General features: G+C 41.3%; 2 protein-coding genes across 3 annotated transcripts in view; one reads left to right on the top strand and one right to left on the bottom strand.

Moving 5' to 3' along the window:
• The window catches only part of macrod1 (mono-ADP ribosylhydrolase 1), a 112,221-nt gene that overhangs the window by 73,737 nt on the left and 13,304 nt on the right, over positions 1–25,180 (bottom strand). The window lies entirely within an intron of this gene.
• On the top strand, positions 5,584–8,537 carry flrt1b (fibronectin leucine rich transmembrane protein 1b). Its single transcript, XM_078261388.1, has one exon. It carries the CDS (start codon positions 5,590–5,592, stop codon positions 7,780–7,782), a length of 2,193 nt encoding a protein of 730 aa, XP_078117514.1. The 5' UTR covers positions 5,584–5,589; the 3' UTR covers positions 7,783–8,537.

Here is a 25,180-nt window from a genome sequence, read left to right as displayed (position 1 = left end):
TATACAGATAGAGCTTCACATATTGATGTCTAATGGGCAATAGGAGTGAGCTGTGGAAATGCAGCTGATGTTCAATATTCACATCTTGTCCAATGCGGGCAGACATTTTGCCTGCGGTAGGCAGAGATTAGTACAGAGTGTAAGGGTAGTTTTGGACCAGACATTGCAACCAATTAAAGGGACTCTTTTTAAAACGACAGTTGCTGTCATTAAAGGTGACATCTGGTTTTAATACATGACTGATGACGTCCAATTAAGTCTTCATTTGAATTATGATTGGACTTCGACGCCACTTAAAAGCCTTGCACTCCAAAATATAACATGGAAAAAATACTAACAGGATTTAATTATTTTGAAGTATTGGACATCAATGGATGAATTACAAATGAATGGAATAAAAAGGATATAGCATTTTATATTGTTAATATACAGCACCAAACATAAAGCTCTGTATACATCTAGACTGTCCTTGAACAGACCATTATCTCATTTCTCCTTAAATGCCAATCACAAAGTCGATGCATTTTGCAAACAATGTCTATTTAGCATTCTCTCCCATCTCGAGCCGTTTTCATTACGCATGTTAGCCACACTCTGCACATATAAATCAGTTTACTGTGCCACAAACTGGATCAGTCTGGAGCTGCTTTATAAAAAGGACAATTTATCTCACCACACACTGCTCAACTTCATCCCACACCAGCTACCTAAGTACCCCACTAAACTGCACAATCAATTAAACACATTCCTTTCCATTTGTGGAACCTGCTAAAATACCAATCCTAAAATAGAAACACATACAGTCCCCCTGAGGTTAGGATGTATGGTGCACAATTGTGGATGATTTTAAATACCCTTCAAGGACACATACTGTACATGACATGACATGGAGGCTGTTGACCAACTTATTCTCAGCTGCAGCATGTGCCCTTTAAAATGAAAATGAGGACGGCTTTATTTGTCTCTATTTGTGTTTAAGCAAACTGCATGATAATTTCCCAGTTGGCTATGTAGTCTACTTACTCTGGGATGAAGTGAACAGGCGAATGTGAGCAGCGGAGCAGTTAATGGCCTTGATGAATCTGTCTCTGTACACTCAGTATGCCTGATGAAAACCTTATATTTCTAAAGCCAGTGTTCACTGGGGGGTATGATTCTGCACACAAGATACAGGCACTTAACGTGTGGCTGTTAATGAAAGCTCAAAAGCTTTGTGCAAAGAATAAAAAACAGATATAAAACATGGAGTTACCTTAATGGGAGATTTGTGTCCGTTGGGAGCTTGGTGTTGCGTATATGCAGCGCTGACCTTGAGGAAGTATTTTCACGAGGTACTTAATTTTAAAAAGGTATAACCGTTCTGATGGGGATAATTATTTAGCCTCTACCTTTTAGTATTCAATATTGTGCCATTGTTGAAATCCAAAAGCACATCTTGGTGTCACTTAAAGACAGCTGGTATGAAAAAAAAATTGACAGAATTTCATTTATGCAGCCTTATCAATAAAGATATGTAAGCTACTGTGCCAATATTTGCATATTGTGCAGTAAAGTAAACAAGTAGAAGTTTTAAGGTAATCAGCATGACATATGATTACTGAACTATTCAGCCAATATTGTATTTCTAACCACTGAACCCCTAAAATTTGGGCTCACTTAATAGTAAAAGCTAGTTAAAGGGCACAAAACTGACGACTGTTGTGCACCTTGTACCTCTATTTCCCTGCATCTTGGAATTAACTTCTAATACTCTACTTGTCTGCTGTCTCCTCTCAGGGTGGTGCTCACTAACACTCAGCCAGCTGTCCTGCTGAAGCAAACACCGGTGAAGTCTACCTTGAGAATACTAGACGGTGGTCCATTTCTGCTAACCTGTGGGGGAACTTTTCACACTGAGCCACGTGACTGGCTATCACAACGCCGCTCAGAGCGGACTACATACAGTACACACTCATTGGGCCTTGCTGCTTCTGAAGAGCATCTGTGTGAACTGAAAAGGAAGCGATTAAACATTAGAGAGTGAGGCGGAAACTGAGAGGAAAGGAGAAAGAAGCATCTGAACCTAACTCTTAAAGCCTGTATTCTGCACCGGGCCAAACTGTCCATCACGGCCTCAAACATACTCATTACCATCACTGAACTGTGAAATTGATGTTGTTATAACTGTTATAATACAACTAATCATCGTAAGGACTCTTTGCTGGATTTTTTTGAGCCTTGGAAATCCCACTTATTCTCTTCTTGCTGCTCATTAATTAAAACCATTACCTGGTTATTCAAAGCAAGTGTAGCACGGCACTATTACTATTTTTGCATGACCCACTGCGTATATATGATTATCCAGGATTGCTTTTGACTTCGAAGAAGGACCCTTGAGCCCTCAACCATCTTCTGACTAGCTGCCCAACTGTAGCATTTTGGTGTGGAGCGGTGGTTTCAGAATTAGGCCTCTGGACGCTCGATGAAGATGACTTGAGTTGGCAGGCCTAAAAGCCCCTTACCCCAGAGAGATAAAGAGAGAGCGCTTGGCAGTAGGACACACACAACACACAAATGTGGGTGCCGAAGCGGCTTTGAGCCATGCTGGTGTTGCTGCTCGTGGAGCCCTGGAGTACAGGCTATCATCATCCCTATCATCATTCACCCAAGCTGAGGAAGATTCAACGGCCCAGAGGAGCGAGGCTACACTTGTGAACGATTCAAAGACTGGGAAACTGCGCTAACACACATAGATCCACAGCTACATCCTTAATCACAAATACAGACACACTAATACTCCTCTCCACAAATCTTTGATACAGGAAAAACAAAGCTGCGGCGGACGTGAAAGGCACAGAGACTGAGCAGGTTAGCAATCACACCCTGGGTCGATCAGACTTTACACAGACACTTTCTTCCTGCGTTCACCGCAATGAAGAACACCACACTTACATCTTGCTTTCAGCTACATGATAGTAAAAAAACACAAACACACACTGGCTCTGTGCTCACACAAAGGCTTTTATTTCAGAACATGATTGAAATATTGGGGCGAGAAAAGCTGAGGCCGAGAGGGTGTGAAAAAGAGAAGGTGGGGGAAAATAAGAGGTGGGGGGTCTGCTGCATCTAAATGAAAAAGAGAAACTAAGTCACCATGAGGGAGAGAGGAGAAAGGAGGTCTGGGCAGGAGGACTGAACCAGAGCTGATTGATCCAATCTCATGTGTGTAGGAATCAACAGACGACTGGAGAGGAATCTATAAAAGAGGATTAGAAAGAGAAAAAGAGACAGGGGAGGAGAGGAGGAGGGTGACTGCATGGACACTTCTGTAAACAAACCTGAGAGTGAATATAATGAAAGATTATAAAGGGGAGGAGGTGGTGGTGGTGGGCGGATGGGAGAGGTAAATGGCGTAAAAGATAAAGATGCAGAGAGAGTAGAGTCCCATAAGGGAGAGCGACAGTTGGAGAGAGTGAAAGAACAAGGCAGGGAGGGGAAAAGACAGAAAATCTAAGGATCATTAAGAGGAAGTGCCGATAGGACACCTTGGCATGTAGGCAAAAACACACATATAGCTTTGTGCCAAGAGGATATTTATGAAAGGGAAGCGGGGATAGTGCGACGCCGAAGCATATGCTAGTTAATATTCATAGAGCATTCCCAATATGGTCTCAGCTCCTACCTTGACACTCCCTCTTGTGTTCCTCTCCCCTTACTTTCTCTGTCTTCCAAATGCTGGTAATGCTTGAAAATAGTGTAGTTTCAGCTAAAAATACCATTAAATAAGAGAAAAATAAAGCATGGGTCCATGCCTTACATATCAAATACGAGTTGTTATATGTCGAGTTGAGACAGGAGCTGGTTGTTGTAGTTGAGATCTCTTTCACACACACACACACACACACACACACACACACACACACACACACACACACACACACACACTTATAAAAATAACAAGCATGAACAGATAAACAAATGCAGCTATTTTTTTACACATATCTTACAGAAAATACAATATTTCAAACCATTCTTTTTGCTGCAAACTCAGCTGACACTAACTTGAGTCTTCACTGCCAGGAACTCATTTCCCCTCTCCTCCACTGACTGACTGTCCAACTCTCCATCTGTCTTCTCGCCTCAATCCAACCCCTTCCTTCCTCCCCCCTCCCTCCATCTCTTCTATTGTTGCCATCTCTTGTTTGCTTTGCATAGATTTTGACTGCAGCCAAGGGGCAATTTTGCATCTAGCACCGAGTTCACATACAAACACACAAATATGCACATGCATGCGTGCACACAAAAAAAAATAAAGGGGGTGGCAACTTGCCTTTAGAGGATTTGTTTATCAAATGTGCTGTCAAATCATGTCAGGCATTTCACGTCAGGGCACATTTTCCAGCCCCAGGCTACCCAAAAGAAAGGATTCAAACGAGTACGCCACAATGTAATTTCCACAATTTTCACTACGGTATATTATTTATATTCTATAAATAGTGTGCTGTGAATGTAAGTGCACAAAGATCATTTTATCTGAATTGCAAATTCATGTTATTGATGTTGGTGTCATACACAATGTATCAAGGATTCGCTAGGAGACAAACCATAAAACATAGACCCAGGAACGTATTAATGTTGCAGAAAAATGCTTCTCTGTAAAACATCTCGCTAAAACATTTCTGGGGATTTCAAGACCACTTTCCTGAATAATTTATAGAAATTTCACGAACAATAACAACCAAGAGAAAACATGCATTATACATGTCAGCTTGTACTGAGACTCAGTTCTGTATGTGAAGGCTTTGTGTTCTGTATGTTTACCTATTTGTGTGTGCATTTCTGTGTGTTTTGGTCATAAACTAAGCAGGTGCCCTGTGTTTCTGAATATACCGTCAGGAACCTGTAGAATTCAGCTTTTCTATTTCTTTAGTTACATGTATTCTCTATTCCAATTCCATTGGAGGGTCAGATATAGTGCAGTCACAACAAGTTTACCACTTCTGGTGTCTTCAAAGCAATCAACAGCACTTTGGGCAATTAATTGGATGTCCTTCTCCCCAATCTCTCGTCCATTTTAGTTTCATGTCACTTACTCCATTTCAGTTAATCTCCATGAAAAATCTTTTCCTCCCTTATTTTCCCTCCTTGCAACTGTGACTGTCCAATTTTCTCCATCTTTGTCATCCTTTCGCTTTCTCTAATTCTGGTAATCTTCCTCGCCCGCTCACTCCACCATTCATCCCACTCTCTGCCTCTAAATGTCCAGTTTTCTTCTGCTTGGTCGCTTTGACCCATATAATACTGGACAGCTCATACAAAGTATGTCCGACTATTCAATCCCCAAATCTTCTTCAATTTAGATTTAAAAAAAGGAAAGCAGGTAGGAAATAGAGCAGATAAGTAAAGCAATTTTATAGAAAGGAGGTTAACTTTGCGGTTTGTCCTGCACTATCTTCGTCTAAAACTTGTCCTTTTGCCAACAACTCTTCCTACTTTCTCTTTTGAATGTAATAAAATACTTTAATTTTGGAATCAGTGAGTTATAGCCTTTGTACTTGTTTTAATCCAGTTTCCTATTTCCTCTCTTTCAATCAGGAGCTCTGCACCAACATGGCAGCTGAGAGTCTTGCTGAGCTCCGTGATTGGCTCTTTCTGCTCCTCCTGTGCCTCACCTTATTGGCTGAGGTGCTAGAACTGGCGGCAGCGGCAATTGCCATGGAGACGGGCGAGGGAGATGAGGGCATTGTTTGTCCCTCAGTGTGCCGCTGTGATGAGGGTTTTGTCTACTGCAATGACCGTGGCCTCAGTATAATTCCTCCACTACCATTAATGGCTGCCATCCTCTACTTGCAGAGCAACCGGCTGAGTAACGCTGGCCTGCCTCCCTCACTGGAACGCAGCACTTCCATACGAGTGATTTACCTGTATGCCAACCAGTTGGATGAATTCCCTATACACCTCCCGCCTTCTTTACGAGAGCTCCATTTGCAGGATAATAATATACGAACGTTACCGAGATCAGCTCTGGCCAAGTTACCATTACTAGAACGTTTGCACCTGGATGATAACTCTATATCCACAGTTAGCATCCAGGAGCGAGCTTTTTCTGGGACTCCAAGACTACGACTGCTGTTTCTGTCTCGGAACCATCTATCAAGCATCCCTGCAGGTTTGCCAGCATCCTTGGAAGAGTTGCGACTGGACGACAACAGAATCAGCACCATCCCCACACATGCCTTCCGTGGGCTCTCTTCCCTGCGACGCTTGGTCCTGGATGGGAACCTGTTGGCCAACACACGCATTGCAGATGACACCTTTTCCCGTCTCTCCAACCTGACTGAGCTGTCACTGGTCAGGAATGCCCTGCAGTCTCCGCCAGTCTACCTACCTTCGGCTCACCTCGTGCGACTCCATTTGCAAGACAACGGAATGACTCACATACCACGGGGGGCACTGGACGGGATGCGGCGGCTACAGAGGCTGGACCTGTCAGGAAACAATCTGACCACTCTCCCACGAGGACTTCTAAAAGACACAGAAAGCCTGGAGCTGCTGCTGCTGCGAGGAAACCCCTGGTACTGTGGCTGCAACCTTCGCTGGCTCCATGCATGGCTGCACAGCCGGGGGGCAGCAGTGACAGTCAGGGGTCTGACCTGTCAGGGTCCCGAACCTGTAAGGGGCCAGGCCCTCAGAGAACTAACCTCCCTGATGGAGCAGTGTGAAGGCCCCCCTGCTGGTCCCAGTACTGGAATGGGGGTCAACCCAGCAGAAAAAGATGGAGGAGGTGAAGATGGTGTTGGAGGGGGCCAAGCAGTGGATTCAGTCCCCCATGGCAGCAGCACAACTACCTCTCTACTAGTCCCCACACAAGGTTCCCTCTTCACCCTGCGAGCCAAGTGGCCAGGCCTTGTTATGCCTCTGCCTCCCGGTGAAGGAGGACAAGTATCTGGAGAGGCACTGGAGCTGTCTGTAAAACCTCTCTCTTCGGACAGTGTATTGGTGAGTTGGCTGTGCCCACAGCCGGCACCTTCCTTCCGCCTGTCGTGGCTGAGGTTGGGTAGCAGTGCAGCTCTTGGTTCCATAACAGAGACTCTGGTACCTGGAGAGAGGAGGCAGTACCTCCTTACTCAGCTTACCCCACGCTCCCATTACCTCATCTGTCTACTGCCACTACGACAGGAATCTTCCTTTGGGGGTTCCAGCATGGGTTTATCACGAGTTGGCAGCATGGACACGGACAGTAAAGAAACGTCCCCAGCCTGCGCTCAGATAGAGACTGGAGAGGCTCTGGTCAGCACAGGAGGGGAGGGGTCAGATAAAGAGGGACAGGACTCAGAGCTAACAGTCCTGCCGTTGGCTGGGATCATAGGGGGGGCCACAGCATTAGTAAGCCTGCTGTTAATCTTTGGCATCTTCTGCTGGTATGGACAGAGAGCAGGTTATGTGTCCGGGGACTCATACAGCAGGGGCCGGGGTGGAAAACCTTACGATGACTATGTAGAGTCAGGCACCAAGAAAGACACTTCCATCTTAGAGATCAGGGCCCCTCCTGCAGGGTTTCAGATGACAGCTATGGCCCATCAGCCCCTGCAGCCTAAGCTGGAGGATGTCACCTACATCCACACCATTTTCCCCTCTTCTTCCTCTTCGTCCCAAGCTAACGGGACCTACCGGAGCAGCCAGGGAGCCGGCAGCCTGAATGGCACCATCCTCAGCCAAACCAGCCACCATCATGTCACTTACGGTACCAACCGTGGCTACAGAGAGGGTGGCATTCCCGACATAGATTATGCCTACACGTGATAATACAGGGACACACTCCCTGAGCCACGATTGCCAGGCGCCATTTCTATGATGACAACCTCTTGGCTGGTGGCCATTTTGTCCTTGGTTTCCAAAGTACCCTCTGTGCCTCTGCTGGTTCAATTCTGATTGGTTTGCTAAGTAGAAATGACTGATTTCAGCTATGTTGATTGGACATTGCTATTAAGTGACAGAAGTAACAGTCCTACTATATTCTACTACTGTATACTACATTATACAGTAGGTCCTTCTTTCAGCGCAACTTATAGTTATAAATGGTTACGTTTTCTCTTTTGGATATCTCAGTGTCTTTCAAACCTACTGTTCTTCTCAGCTCATAATAATACACAGTAACTTATTTGAGGTTGATATACTAGGCTTAGCTGATTTAGCAGGATATATATTTATAATATGAGGAAAAGGCACTTGATGTGTATAGAGATAGCTCTCATATCTTCCTACCAACTATAAGCTCTGTGCTGTATAGATAAAAGGGATGACAGAGGGATACATCAATGGTTGTTATAACCTACAGATGACAATGTATCATGGATGACATGAAAAGATGTGTTCCTAGCCCCCTCCTTTTCCTCTAGTTTACTCCCCTCCTTTTTCATTTTTCCTCTTTTCCGCCTCTTTCTTTTTGCTGAGGCTCTTTCCTTTTATTTCTCTCGTGTCTTTTGTGGTGCCGTGAGCAGAGGACGACTTTGTTCTCGCCAAGGGAGCTGACAGCAGTGATAACAGTTCTGACAAGAGACGGGAGACACAAACCACAGAATGGGGAGACTAATGAGAGGGAGAGAGACCGAGAGAGAGTGGGGGGGGGTGATGGATGGATGGATACAAAATAAGACAAGGATAGAGAGAGGGGTGCTGTTTTGGGCATGGAGGCACTGACAGAGGTGTGTTGGCTTAAGGCAGAGAGCGAAATGAGAGAAAAAAAAGAAGTTAAGTGAAAAAAGGGCGTGTGACAAATGCCGCGGCAGGAGGTAAAAAAGCAGACAAAAGGAAAAGAAGATGGGGGATCGAGAAGGGTGCGGTCGGGGTAAAGAAGAGGGGCAACAACTGGAATAGTGTGACATTATCAACCAAAAAAGTTTTACCCAGAGTGTATCCACTACTGCAATCAGCAGATACCACTTCCTTAAGGACTGATGTTTTCAGTTGCCTGTGATCAATATTTTTTGGGTAGGTTCCACATTATTTGCCATGTATCGTCATCATAACACAGACCCATTTACATTTAAGAGAGGCATTGCAAGACAATCGGAGAAAAACGATTGTCAAGACCACAGGACAAATGAGTAGCTTTTGAAGCTATTAAAAATCTCTCCCTCAGAATTAAGAAAAAGTACTGCATGTACCCAATTTCTATTGTGGTCTGGTCTCCTTATTAAATTATCTTTGCAAATGAAGTGAAGAAACCTAATCATACATCTTATAAAGTAACCCTAATTTGAATTGAGTTTTAGAAGCTAATCATTTTTTTGGTGGAAATCAGGACTACTTTGGCCTAAATACTCTGCTAAAATTCACTCATAACAATCTATCTTTTCAATTTCATTCAAAATTTTAACTGGTATTTAAAGTTCAAAATACAAGACAGTAAGAGTGGGCAATATGGACAAAACCATCTATCATAGTATATGTACTGATATGTATTGGGACATAGAACTTGGGATATATTGATTGGAAAACTAATTATAGAGCCAATTACCAAATTATAGTACTTCATCACATTGATGCAAATGAAATTCCAATATTGCCATAAAGTAATTATGCTTTTTTTTTAAATTTTTTTTTTTTTTATCTGTAACAGAATGACCATATACAACCAGAGATATTAAAGTGAGAGCTTTCAGAAAACTAAAAGATTAGTCTATTACATTGATCTACAGAATTATCATCATTATCATGTCATACTATTTTGATGAATTACATTCATAAGTCCTTTTCTAAGCAAAAATGCTGATAACAAAAAAAAAATCCTTGTTTCAGCTCCCCAATTGTGAGTTATTTGTTAGTCTTATGTGATAGTAAAGTGAAAATCTTTATGATTGGACTGTTAGTTGGATGAAACACACAACAGCTTATACACCAGACGATTAATCAATTAATTGAAATATACAGATTAATCACACAGCCACACAGAATGGTATTCGCACAGTATCTGTCATATTTCCCCACCCTACAAGAGGGCATCTGAATTTGGAGTCATTTAAGTTGAAGCCAAAGTTAGTCAAAAATATTACTTTAAAAGAGCTGAAATTTCAAACTTGATATGAAGATTGTGTTAGGAAAAGTACATTAGTTGACTCAGGTCGTCCAGTTTTATAGGTCATAGTACAGCATAGACAGTTCTGTGATCAGGGATCGCAGCCTGACCGCTACACTGTGCATCTCAACAGTAAAACAAGCATAATACACACTGCATGAAAAAGGAACCTGCTTTCTGACTGCCTCTCAATGACCCCACTAATATTATTTAAGGGAGGAGGAACTTCAAAGGAAAACGCTAACAAACAGCCAGAGATCAAACGAGGAAGAGGAGAGGGTAGAGAGCGAAAATAGACGGAAGGATGGGGATGAGTGATATATATATAGAGCCTGTAAGTGTTCCATTCTTACTTTGAGTAGCTCTCTCTCTTTTCCAACCTGTGTTACTGTGTATCAGTAATATTGGATGAGTTTTGGTGTGTTGTTTTTTTTGTTTTTTTTTTGCTGCATTTGTTTTGGTTTTTTAAGAGCACTGAAGCTTTCTTTCATTCTGTGCAGAAATCCTTTTTCCTTTAAAAATGTCACCTTCAGATGTGATAATGAAAACACTGTTATGTATGAACATAAAAATGGGTGCAAAATGCTATTCCATTCATTGGTCGTCTTTTTTTCTACACAGATGAATAAAGACTTCTAAAAGGAAAAGTAGGTGCACAAGTTCTCTTTGTGCGGTGTGTGTGTGTGTGTGTGTGTGTGTGTGTGTGTGTGTGTGTGTGTGTGTGTGTGTGTGGGTTCATTAAATCTGAAACAAAGGCTGGAGATTTCAAATAATGCACTGGGATGGCTTAAAAAAATATAAATCAATGGGAAGCTCAAGATTATTAAAATTATTTATGACGAGACAGAGTGGACCTCGTTAAATCACACACACTGGATGAATACATCAGCTGCTCCAATTCAATTTGAAAGAATCTGCCAGCAGACACATGTTTTTATCCCGAGTTGGTTGTGTGTTAGCCTGTGTTGTATGTTTCACCAAGCGACATACATAAGAAACTGTAAGAGTGTGTGTGTGTGTGTGTGTGTGTGTGTGTGTGTGTGTGTGTGTGTGTGTGTGTGTGTGTGTGTGTGTTTGTCCTGTTTGTCCTCATTTTAAGTGAGTGCTAATACTTGTGTAAGCATGGATCAATAAAACGAACGGGGGAGTGTATAAGTGTCCATCTTAGAGTGACTGCCTGTGTTGGGTGTTGGTGAAGGAGAGAGTCAGAAGAAAAGTACTTTATGTAGATAGAAATGGGTTGGTGTACAGTGTGTATGTGTCTGAGAGGGAGATAAAAACATACTTCATATGAATGTTTATCTGAAGGATTTGGGATTATACATGTGTGCGCCAACGCGTACTGTAAATGTGATGCAGCTGTATCTCCACGTCTGTGCTCTTTACAACAATGCCCTGAGTTATTATCCGTCATTTTGGAGGCCTTTCACTTTTGCAGTCTATTATCTAGCGTCGCGCCCTCCAGCTTAATTATTGTAACTCACATTACACCCAACAAAAAGATGTATACTCAGAGACTCAAGCAGACTCGAGACTAAAATGTATCCTTGCACTGCAACAAATGGAATCAAAGTGGATTTTTCAGATATGCCTCCATTGTGTTAATAGAGTAGTAAAACATGTTCAAGATATGGAACTCATTCTACATGGATTGTGCATTCAAGCACAAGAGTCTCTTCAGTCTCAATGCCTTGCCTTAATTCAGTGTATTTCTGAGTACTTTGCTTCTATTTCTTCAACAAATGACCTCAACTCACCGATTTGCTATAAAATGATCAGTTGCATTTTAAACTCCGAGCTCAGTGTTTTCTTCAGCACAGGGCTGTTAAGAGTGATGTAAAGCTGCATAGCACGATAAAGTGGCTTCCAGTGTTTGCATCCATTATTAGCTGCTTTGGCAAAAGGTCAATGTATTCCCGTAAATGCATGCATTTGAGGAAATGTATGCATGTAGGGCTGAAACGATTCCTCGAATAACTCAAATAAGTGTACAGAAAACTCTGTACAGTGTGTCTACTGAAAAACCGAACTAGCTTACTACAATAATAACACGACGTCAATGCTTCAGCATCTCAACAGAAAACATTTCTCATCCATTCCACGAAGCGGATCCGACAAAAGTAAATCACGGAGTTGTATGGACGATGAAACTACACCAAACACACCAACTACCAAAAATAAAGACAAGAAAATACGTAGCAGTGACCACAATTTGATCTAAAGAGCCGACTTGTTGACTACCCCGTCGGAGAAAGAGTTGATTGTTGCGCACCATTTTCTCTCACTCTCTTCACGGAGAAACAGCTGATCAACGATCTACTAGCATAAGTGTAACAGAGCTCAATCTATTTTATATATTATATATAAATTAAAATAGATTGAGTATAATTAATATTTACATATACATATATTTACATATAGGCCTATATACAGATCAGTCTCAGGATGGAACTTGTAGTTCTGAAAGTTAAGTTGCACAACTTAAGGTCATGTATGTTTAATGTTTTGATGTCATTTTAGAAAATGTTTTCTTTAAAAAAGTTTACAATGTAATATGGCACTTAAATGCACTTCATATGTTTAGTTTTTTGAGAGATGATATAAAATGTTGCTTTTTCCGAAAATTTAACCAAACTATTGTTTATTATTGCTCTTCAATAAAACAAAAGTATTTCTTATCCGATTACTCGATGAAATAATCGGTAGAATACTCGATTACTAAAATAATCGATAGCTGCAGCCCTATATGCATGCATGCATATATACATTCTAGCTATGCACAACAGAACAGAATAATTTCCACGCCACAATCTTTTTTTTTTTGGATACAAATATCCCTACAAGTACCAGGTAGAGGTCGACCGATATGGGTTTTTTCTGGCCGATGCCGATCTTTAGAAATCAGGGTCAGCCGATGGCCGATATGTGCTTGTTTTTAAACCTCTATTTGAAAGATCAAATGTAACACGAATATACACAGAATTTCTCAAGAAAAACATTTATTGAACACTTCACCAATCTACACTTGTATACTTCAATTAAAAATGTAGAATGTAAAAACATACTGTATATTGTATAAATAATGTATGAAAAATATATTAAATAAACGAAACAGGTAAGAAAAAAATAAAATTTGTCAAATAAACTTTTCAATGAAAAAAGTAAGTTTAGTGCACTTAGCATTTATTAAACTTCTGAGAATACAAATCTGCAAGCTTCACAGAAAGTGACCTGTTATTATTAATCTCAACACTATTTCCTCCTAACTCCTGTTGAATCACATCAGACTAGGGCTCTCTAAAGTCAGTTCTTGTTCACCTTGTTTGTTAGATCATTGCTCATTTGTTGAAGTGTTTTATCTGTGTTTTGAGGACCCTACTGTTACATGTCCTGTAGCACTCAGTAGGATCTTATCTGAGCAGATTTCTGTCATTCAAACAACTCTGAGTTGTAATTTAAAACTCGTCCAGCCAATTTAATTAAATTAAGCGTTTTATTCGTGCTCGAGTCCATAGATGCAGTTAATGGATACAGGCACGGAGAACTGAAGGCTCTGTTAGCAACGATTAGCTCCGTTAGCGGTTAGCTCCGTTAGCTGTTAGCTCGGTTAATCGTAGTACCAGGTATCATTTATTGAAACTGAAAATCAAACAGTGTGGACTGTAAGACTGATCACATGTGTGTGTCCTTTCAGACTGCAGATTAAACTCACAGCAGTCAAGGGAACAGTGGAGAAAGACAGAAAACAGATACTATATACGGACATGAGAGTGGACATGGGCGTACTATAAACATCAACACACGTACATGCTGTCAAAAGCTCCATATATGAAACACACAAACAAATGCACAAACAGCATTGCTAAACTTGAAACAATATTTCACAGATTTACAAACCTTGAACCCAAATCCTCACCTCAGCTGTAAATCCAGCTGAAGACACACGTGAATTTTAAATCACTCTTAAAAGTCGTCGTTGATGGACATAAACCTGTACACCTTTCGAGTGACAGGGGACTGGTGGTCCCAATGTACCACGACAGAGCTGCATAACAAATACTGACACGTTTCTCTTCACACACTGTAAGAAACCAGTGAAATACCTCAGAGGTATGAACTGATCCAACAACAACAACAAAAAAACATTAAGCTGTGGTGGTCTGGGTTCCTATGTAGCGATGGATGGAGAGGACATCACTGGAATAAACAAGGCAAAGAACAAAAGGCAGCCTCCGGGGGATTCTAACAACACCAACTGTATGAATTAGGGCGGTCTATCAGAGGGAGAGCCACTTGAGTGCCACTGCAAGAAGCCTCTAGTGAGATGGAAGAAAAAAGAAACTTCTTCCATAACCATGCTTAAAGCATGTACAAAAAGATAACCAAATTGCCCTTGTACTGCAACTGTCCTCTATTCAATTTCCCAGCTTCATGTATTTTTTATCTTTTAATTTAGCCTAATTATCCAGCCTGTATACCACTCCATTTTTTTGTAACTTTGCTGTTAGGAAAAAAGAGCATCTGAAATTGAAGAAAAATTAAAAGCATTTATAACCTCAAGACGTCATTGCCTCATTATCTGTCCGAGACTGACATTAAGTGAATAGTTGATTGTTTCCTTTTCTTCACGTGATAAACCATCAGGCATTCAGTTTCATCTCCTGCCTACACGAGGAAAATGAAGAGAAACAACTCTGGCTGAGGAGCGCTTCAGGCGCTGGGCTCCTGCTGGATGGGGTCCTCCAGAGCTCTCAGCCTTCACTCATGGTCGGCTTACTGCCCACCTCTCCGGGGCTCTACACTCTGGACCGCACTGAGACCTCAGCACTTGTAGTTATGGCAACTTGTGATTTCTCTGGAGCACTGATTCTTAGCCTTTCTTTAGCAGAGGCAGACACATCGCAGCCAAAAAATTAATGAATTCCAGGAACACAGTAAATTATTCATTACTTGGTTGAAAATGCTACAGAGTGGACTGTGATCATGCCAGAGGTCCAGCACACACACACACAATGTGCTGCTAGTTCAAGGCTGCACAATTTCTTAAAAATCAACAAACATTATACAAAATAATGGAATATCTATATAACCGGTTATCTACTGCAACTGGCCCCTTGATTGGGATCCACTCCAAAATTTAGTTTCATAAAAATCGGGCCAGTAGTTTTTCTGTTATCCTACTGACAAACAGACAAACAAACAAACATACAGACAAACTGAATTGTAAACATAACCTCTTTGGCGGAAGTAATAATGTAGGCGCTACATTATTTTAATCTCTCTCAAACTCATAACACTTGGATGGCGACAAACAATTAAAGATAAAGCGGGTGATATTTGTCAATACATCCCATTGAAAGACCAAATCCAATACTTAATGTGAGCTACTAACAAGTACTGTATTCTCGGTTTATCCAAAGCCTGATATATGTTATTCCTTTGTGCCATAGACCACCATTGTTGTCCAAAAACTGTAAAAAAAACAACAACAACAACAACATGATAAATCAGAGGTTAAGGCACTAACTATGAATGGCAACGTCCCTGGTCCGACACAAATACTGAGAAAGAAAAGAAAAAAGAATAATCTGTAATCAACGAATATGTCAGCCGGTATAAAGAAAGAACATGAAGTAGAAAAAAGCAAAAAATACTGTATGTTTGAGGTAATCTAGAAACAATCGGTATTACATAGTTTGTCAACTGAAAAATGTTCCACTTTGCAATTAACTCACAATTCTTAAAAAAAATAAAACAATGAAATGTATCCTCAAAGATATTTGTGTATGTAATGTGTTTACAGTATGTGAAAAAACAATTTAACCTTAAATATATATGATTTACTCCTGTTTGAGTAGCGTTTGCTAAAATCTACAATGACCATCTTTCTTATGAAATTATTTGGCTTTTTTTAATAATGAAAGTATATATTCATGAAGAGTTTTTAAAAATGTATGTCTTGGTATAAATAATCCTAGAGCAGCGCTCCATCCACAGGTTAACTCAAAAGGGAGACAGACTAACGCATGGTTTTGGTCTTTTCATGAGATTTGCAGGCAATAAATACAAATATATAGCCTAGAAATCTAGAAGCACCCTAGCGGCAGCAAATGTATTTTGCAGCCAGTGGGGTCTAGGCACTCTCTGTTGGCTTGCGAGCTGGAAAAAACAAACTAGTCAGGCCAATCACATCGTGTATAGAGTCGGTGGGCGGGCTTATGGCCGCTGCTGCTGCTGCTGGGAACAGCGGTCTTCTGGAAGACTTGGAGTTAAGCTTTTCTTTGAGAAAAGAACAAAGAACGGCACTGAAATCATTCTTAAAAAAGGAAGATGTGTTCGGAGTTTTGCCGACCGGATACGGCAAAAGTTTAATCTATCAACTAGCTTCGCTACCTTCTTGTTGCTCTGCCTGGTTGTAGTGCTATCCTATTGCGTGCAGAGGGAATTTGAAAGACAACCGTTTATCCCACCCCTCGGATTGAGCTCCGTCAATGGTGAGTTCCCAGACCCAACATCTTGATGTGGGTCTGGCTTGTCAGGCTAACAAATATAGAAAAATGACAGCCTTTAAATGTGCAGAACATTGCTCATTATAAGCAGACAAAACCAGTATCTTTAATATAATATTAACTTTAACATTTAATAAAACCTTGAGGCCGGTTCTTTCACTATACACACATACCCACTAGGGTTGGGCGGTAATACGGTAATACGGTATACCACGGGGTCTAAAAATAGCAACGGTATCAGTTTCAATACCGTCATTAAAAAAAATGCAATGCGCTTATATAGGAGACAAGGATTAAATATTAAATTGTGGTGACCCACAAGTAAGACTGAAAGAGAGATTCACCAAGGTACTGTACCTTTAAGGGAGAGGTGTTATGATATACGAGTTCCGGGGCTGAATTATGTCAAACAACGACGGTGATGAAAATGCTGTTGCTGCGGCGGCGCAGCACAGCTAATGTCGGTGCTATCTACGCGGCCACCATCAAGTTACCGGACTTTTGGCAGCACAACCCACGGCCGTGGTTTTAGCACATCGAGGCCCAGTTCCAGCTGAGAGGAATAACACAGGACGTTACAAAGTATTTCCACATGGTATCGGCCTTAGATGCCTCAATAGCAGCCAGGGCTATGGTGCTGTTAGAGGCTCCTCCGGCTAATGACAAGTACGACGCACTCAAAACATTCCTGTTGGAACTCTTTGAACTGTCGGAGCTGGAGAAAGCAGACCGCCTGCTGTCCCTGAACGGCCTTGGCGACAGCAAGCCATCCGAGTTAATGGAGAGGATGCTGGCTGTGCTGGGCGCGGCGGATCCCTCATTCCTCTTCGCCCACATTTTCCTGCGGCAGCTTCCAGCACCCGTGCGCACCGCACTGGCCTGCTCCCCCTCTCTCTTCCTCCAGAGACTATCGGGAGCTGGCTGTGGAGGCAGACAGGATTTTCCTCGCCAACCGGCAGCAGTTTGTCCACGCGCTGCTGCCCCCCCAGCACACGTCTGCCCCGCTTGCACGCCACAAAATATAATTTATGTAATTATGTGTGGTTGTCATCACGTGACAGTGTGGAGGAGAAACTCGTTTTTTATAAGTTGTTGTTATGTTATTATTGTTTCAGTATTAGTGTTTGGTATTTGGTTTATGAACGGTGCACAAGCCAACGGTTTGGTGACGTCATAATTTTTAATTAGTCACGGTAATACGGTATACCGCGGTAAAATAGGGAGGAGGTTTGACGGTATCAAAATTTGGATACCGCCCAACCCTAATACCCACACAAAAATGTGCAAAGATTAACAACACACATGTGGCCGGGTTAGCTCATTTGGTAGAGCAGGCACACATATGTAGAGGTTTACTCCTCGACGCAGCGGCCCAGGGTTCAACTCCGACCTCCGGTCCTTTGCTGCATGTCATTCCCCCCTCTCTCTCCCCTTTCATGTCTTCATCTGTCCTATGGAAATAAAGGCATAAAATGCCCAAAAAAAGACTCTTAAAAAAAGATTAACACACATGCACGCAGCTGTTTATCTTGCAGAAGACACAGAAAGTAAAGGGTGTAATAAATCTTTTCAATGCTTGACATTACTGTGATTGAGGTGTCCTTTGTATCTCAATGCACCACAGTGTCCCTGGATTTTTATGACAGAGACATTCACCCACAGTTTGCTTTTAGTTTACTTGATATACATCAGGAACCAAACTTCAGGGATAAATATTCTTCATTTTTTAAATCATCAGTGTGTTGAAAGTGACTTGACCAAAGCAATGTTCTTGCATGTGCTCTGAAAACAGATGTTTACCAGGGGCTTTGAAAAACAAAACATTATGCTTTAATCAACTGGAATAATTAATATAAAATGCCACAGGTTGAATAGATTACCAGTTTAAAAGCTCAATACATTTGTAGCTAGGATTATACAAATCAGGTAAATCTGTGACAATAAAATGTGCTGTATATGGGCTACAACCAGATGTTCATTATCTCTTCTCTGGACTTAACAAGACAAACTGTACAGGATGTTATGTTGACCTTTTAACTAAATCCACTAATTCATGTCCCACTTTCAGGGAACATCTACACTTTACAAACTGATGCGCTGATTGATGGACCTGTCGGTCAGTCCGGCTCTAACAAGGGTTGTCCACCCATGGACAATGGTGACAACAGGATAAGTGGATAAATAGTTCCTATGAATAGGCTTGTCATTTCCTAAGCTCTGATAATGCAGCGGGGCCGACAGCATGCACATTGGGCACCACTTCACAACGCCTGATAGATCGCAATTACAAGATGGTAATTGTGTGCAGTGTGTGCTGTGCGTAGTCTCAGTACTCTTTGCGTGTCTGTGTGTGTGATTATGTGACAAAAGCATTGCTTGTGATGAGGACATTTGAGCGGACAATAAGGGCCCCTTTCCTGGTGGAGACAGGGGAAGAGGACTCAGGGTTAGATTAAAGCCCATTTTGGAGGTTACAATGGTGCATCCTTTGTACTTTGTTCACTAAGCTATGATTACAAAGATGAGAGAAAACGGAGGCTTATTGTCAGGCTGCATTATACTTTATTATTCAAACAGCACTGCCTATAATGAGGATAATCTTCCCCCAATGTGCTTTTTATTTCCATATCTAATTTGTTCTCATTCCGTCTTGTGTGTCTTAGTTCTAGTCAACATCATTTGCACAGCTGGTTCAGTTAAACAGGGTTGGATTCAATGTCAAAAGTCTAAATGAAAAACATCAATCATAATAGGTTGATAAACTCATTAAAAAAGGCCATTCATCATCATCAGGTGATAGTGGCGACTTAGCGTGCGTATTTTGTTTTGTGTGGAGCTGCTCAAGTATTCGACCTGAGCAGCCAAGGAGTCGAGGACTTTGGATGCACAGCCAAAGCCTTAATGCTAGGCTGATTACTTGTCTGGCACTAAAACCAATATTTGAAAAAAGGTGCACCATTATTGTCATAAAGAACTGGGAATGCAAACGATTATTGCTACACTAAGGAGTGCATTAAGTGAGACATCACAGAAAATTGAACTGCGCCCTACACAAGGAAAGACATACAAGTTTGACAGCTGGCTGCTGTACAAACTGCACATTATTGTCACACTGCCACAACCTCAGAGGACTTGCTTTATATAATATCAATAAGCATGGTCACATTTAGTCAGCCATTTTGGACGTCAAATGAAGCAAAGTGAATCCTCTCAATTAGTAATATAATCACATGAATATTTCTTCTTTTTTTTCAATTAGCTTCTTACTATGAATTATGGCTGCCTACATGAATACATCTGCCAAAGTTAGTGCAGTTTTGTCTATTTCACATGTACCTGTTCTAATTATTTTTCTTGTATTTAATATATCTCCTTAAAGCACTTTGGTAAATATTTATTGTTTTTAATAGTGCTCTATAAGCGCATTCTTCGCTTGACTTTCCAACTTTGGAATTGAGAAGGACTGCACCTGACCATTTTTGTAACTTTTCTAGAACAGACAATCTTTATGTAACGAGTGTCCAGGTGTGTGGAGGTGTTAATGTAAGGTAGGTTAATGATGAAGTTCAAAGACAAAAGGTTTAGAGACAGAGATCAGGAAGGCAGTAGGATGCTGTCAGGAAGAGGCTATGATGGGAGGCCTTTAAGTGTGGCCATTATTGTAGCCTGAGTATCTGACCAAATTTCCGTTGCATTTCTTTAATTCAGTATGACATTGTGTTCATGTTAGCCGATTTCTTGTTAGAAGGGGTTATGCTCTAACCAATCAATAGCAAGTGATGAATCTGTCAGGCCAACATTATTTCCAGACGACATGGAAGCTATGGTGGCGGTTACTTTACATTTGTCACAAAGGCCGAAAAAAGAAAGATTCAAAAGGTCTGCAGCCATGCTAATCATTCAGAACAGCTGTTAACACTTGCCGTTGGATGGCACTTTGTACAGTCTAGTTCATTTTAAGCATACTGTACCCTTAATCTCTCAACCATACTTAAGAAGAAAAAGGTGAAGTTTCCCGTCCATCCAGCTTTGAGATTGACAACCTTAACTTTACCACAGACAGAACAAAATCGCTAAACTAAATCCAGCAACGGCTTCCCCTCCTGCACCTTCAGAAGATCTTCTCCCGGCATACCAGGAGTCACAACGCTGCACAACAAACCAACAGATTTGAAAGCAGCACTTGCCTTGATGACAGAAGCTCTGATGGGCCAAGTACTGATGATCAAGCTGACTCCTTTTCTCTTTTACTCCCTCATTCACTCCATCTCCTTCCATCTCCCACATCGGCCCAATCAGGCTAATGAGGCTCGCACTTCCTCCATCCCTTCCTGCTCGCTAAAGTGGCGATTGATTGGAGGGGTGGGAAAGCTTTTAACAAGGGAGGGGTGGGAGAGAAATAATTAGCACGAATGAGCTTTTCTGCAAACTCCTTCACTTTGGCTTTTCTTATTCCATTTATTTACTGACCTGGACAACATTAGGGATTAACTCTCGAAGGGTATGTTAACTTCTCAATGTCAGGGTGTAAATCAATCTGAAGCTGTAAACTAAGGCCCGTTTGTCTGATGCCAATGTCTCGCTCCTCTCGGGTCACATCCCTGCGATGATGTCTAAATGGAAGCGGTGAAGAAAAAAAAGGGGGAAGGGAGAGGACAAAACTCTGGAGATGCACCATAAAAAATCATAGCTTTTCTTCCATCTCCCACTCAAATTGAGACACAAACTGGACATTAGAGCATCCAGCAGAAACTCTGGGTACTGAACCTTGAAAGCTCAAATTTTTCAGTACACGGAGAGCATTAATGTCGCTGCCCAAATGACCAGTAAAGTGGTCTTTCTGACAGTTGTACCGTAATTAACTCGGACAGATATGAACTGGAAAAACTAGAGCAGCAGCACTGTCTAAACTCATGCTGCAGTCTCCAAACTTCGCCCATGGCAAAGACACAGATACAAAAGGACATAACACGACTTCAGTGCAGTGATGACAAGTATGAGAACTAGCAGAAATCTACTGCTGAACATAAAACCAAATGTCAGTCAAGCCCAGTTTAAAAGCTACTTTTAAAGTAAGTTTTGAAGCATACAGACCCTGATTCCTCACAGTGGTGAGCCTTAGATCGTCTCAAGCCTTAAGGATATGAAATACGCCCACAGCCTTCAATTTACTTTACCATTAAAAATGAGCCACTTTAAATGGGTGTGGAAGAGTAATGTTCTATTCATTTGATTTGTACATGTATCATGAGGAGTTTTAAGTGAGAAAGGCCTCAAAACAAATACAGAGAGAAATTACTATAGCTTAGATATTAGCTCTTTTCAGAAGCAATATTACTGCACAGGGATGATGGTAATCATAGCAAGTATGTCTCCTCAGTGACAGTCTACTCTAACATTAAAAATTTAAATACATTTTTTTATTTCACACTGGTTCTATAAATAAACTTTTTTTTTAATTTACACAGCTTTGATAAAGTCCAGTCTTTAGTACAGAAGAAAAATATCATATTCAAGCACATTAATGATTGAGACGTTTGCTGTGTTTACACATTAAATACAGTAATTTAAAAGGTCCTGTCACTGCTGTCAATGTGTGCCTGTGAATCAAAGATGACACCCAGTGGCTCTGCACGAACAGTAAAACGACTGAGGCTACAGACTAGAGCCTATGTATTGATCTATTACTTTTATTCGATCGACTGGAAAGTAATCAGTAACAATTTTTATAATCAATGAATAAGTAATTTTCAAGCAACTGTGCCAAAGTTTTCTGTTTCAAGGCTCTGAAATGTGAAGCTTTCCTGCTTTTCTTTGTCAGACATGATAGTGAACTACATTTTCTTTGGTTTTGAACTGTTGTTTGGATAAAACCTAGTCTGGATCGACGACAATTCATTTCCAGATAATCGCCGTGTGTATTTTGTCCATAGCAAATCCCCCGCCATCTGGTTCCAAATAGTCCCAGTTAGAGAGTAGATGCCATAAACATATTTTTTGTAAATCTTTACAATCGTTCCCTGAACAAACCAAGCTGGCCTGCCTTGTTGCACGATCAAAATTTTCTTCAACACTTGCCATTTTCAGAGTGTAACGTTACTCAAAGGTTCCGGTTAATGTTCCTTGATGCGACCGGGGTTTAAAGTAAACGCAAAGAAAGCAGAAAGTGAGGGACATCCGGCGGAACATCCAGCGGAACTATCCTGAACCTTGGTTGATCTAGACAACCCACGCAGTTGACTAATCACTCACGGACTCTCCCCCTCTCACTCCAACTCTGACAGACTTGCTCTCTCCTCGTTTTTCAATATAAAATAAAATAAATAAGTTGTCAAATTTGCAGGTCGCGGGCGCCAGGATGGCTCAGTTGGTGGAGCGGGCGCCCATTGTGGGGGTTTGCTCCTCGACGCAGCGGGTCTGGGTTCGGCTCCGACCTGCAGCCCTTTGCTGCAGGTTGTTCCCCCCTCTCTCTCCCCTTTCATGTCTTTAGCTGTCCTGTCAAAATAAAGGCCGAAAATGGCCAAAAAATAAAAAATATAAAAAAAAATTTAATTTGCAGGTCACACAATACTCGCACTGTCTCAAAAATGGTCGCAGTCTGGAGCCCTGCCAAACTACAGTATGTAGGAAATGTGTTATGGTTTGACGAGACAAAGGTTGAACTTTTCGGCCTTAATTCTAAAACATATGTTTGGCACAAAGCTAAAACAGCTTATCATCCAAGGAACACCATACCCACTGTGAAGATTGTTGGTGGTAGCAGCTGGAGGCCTGCTTTGGGCTGCTTCTCTTCAGCTGGGTCAGGGGCTCTTGTCAAGATAGACGGGATAATGAATAGCTGAAAATATCAAGATATGTTGGCATAAAACCTGCTGGCCTCTGTCAGAAAGCTGAAGATGAAGAGGAATTTCACATTCTAACATAATGACCCAAAGCACTCATCCAAGTGGACTAAGGCATGGCCTCCAACACGGAAAATCAAAGTCGTTGACCTCGATCCCATCGAAAACGTGGAATGACCTAAAGAGAGCTGTAAACAGGAGATCCCCTCACAATTTTTGCAAAGAACAGTGGGTTACAATTGCAAAGTCTAGCTGTGCAAAGTAAATAGAGATTTATTCCCAAAGACTTGCTGCTGTAATACATGCAAAGGGTACTTCCACAGAGTTATTAGTTAGGCGGGGTGTGCAGACGAATGCAATCATCGTGCTGTATTTGAATTGTTCCTAATAATTGACTATTTGTTGTTTTCTCTGGAGTTTTGTTTGATGGAAGATCACATAAAAGATGGAACAAGCCTGACATTCACTTTGTTGTTATTTTGGTCTATTTAAAAAAACTGCAATTTCATAAGGGTGTGTAGACTTTTTATATCCACTGGTAGCTGGTAGAGGTGGTCATGGCAGCGTTATGTTTTGACAGCACATCATATTTACTCTGAAACCTAAGCAGCATCAGCAATACCAATTTGCCCCTGGAAGTGCTTGTGTGGGTTGGTACAGACAGTTGACTGGTATATTGTGAGAATGTGTCCTTTAGCGCAGCTTCACAAAACACAAAGTCAGAGCAGTGGGGATACTGCTATAGGAACTAGAGCTAAGGAAGTACAGTTACTAGGGCAGGGAGAAACAGTGCGGTTCATGAGGGATCTGTAACTGGTTCTGCTTCATAGCAGCAGCATATGAACCCATTTTGCTTTTTTGAGTAAACAATACAACTCTTAATTAATTCTTACAAAAGTAGAAAGTCAGCTGAGAGGCAGATTTGTATTTTATCTTGCTTTAATTCAAGCACCCCTTATGCATCAAAACACACACACATAAATACATTCAAGCCCACGTTATAGTATCTGGTCTTCTTTTCACAGTCTATGTATCTGTTTTGAGGCTATCTTAGAGCACACACACACCCCCATGTAAAATATTTTTCTGCGATAGCAAACTTGGTGTGACATTTTGCATCTTGCGATATGAGCCTGTCCTAAGAGGAGCTGACAAGAGCTCAAGGGTAGATGTATGGTTACTGCAGCACAGAGAGACATAGAGAGCACACACTGTGGGGGCCTGTGGGACCTCAACAGTCTCTGTTCTGGGCTTTCCATCACCTCCTCTGACCCCTGTTACTACCAGGGAGGCTGGCTGGATCACAATAACACGTCCCTCCCTCCTCTTGAAAACCTTGGATAAGTGACTTGATGAAAAAGTGGCAGCCATCCTGTTTCTATGCTGTTTTGTGGCACCTTTTAATATTTATCTCTAGTTGTTACTGTTGTTGTTAAACTGATCCTGTTACCGATCAGTTACTGTTTTTGTTTTTCGTTGACCTTGTAAAGTGCCTTTGAGCACCTTTTAAAGTGCTATATAAAATACATGTATTATTATTATTATTATTATTATTATTATTATTATTATTATTATTATCAAAGGATGAAATGCAGCCTTGAAAACATTAATTCCTCAGGCAGGAAAAAATGCTACAGCTGGCTACAACTTGAATATCCTCTAAAAAGTGCTACATGATGCACATACTTAAAACAAACAGACTATCAGCAGCTTAAGCACTGAGACTGGAGTAGATATTGTGGCATTCAAAGTCAATCTGTGACAAAAATCAC

The sequence above is a fragment of the Sander vitreus genome, chromosome 10 (assembly GCF_031162955.1).
Source record: "Sander vitreus isolate 19-12246 chromosome 10, sanVit1, whole genome shotgun sequence".
Classification (NCBI taxonomy): domain Eukaryota; kingdom Metazoa; phylum Chordata; class Actinopteri; order Perciformes; family Percidae; genus Sander; species Sander vitreus.
Note: the sequence above shows the minus strand (reverse complement) of the source record. Positions and strands in the feature narration are given on the sequence as shown.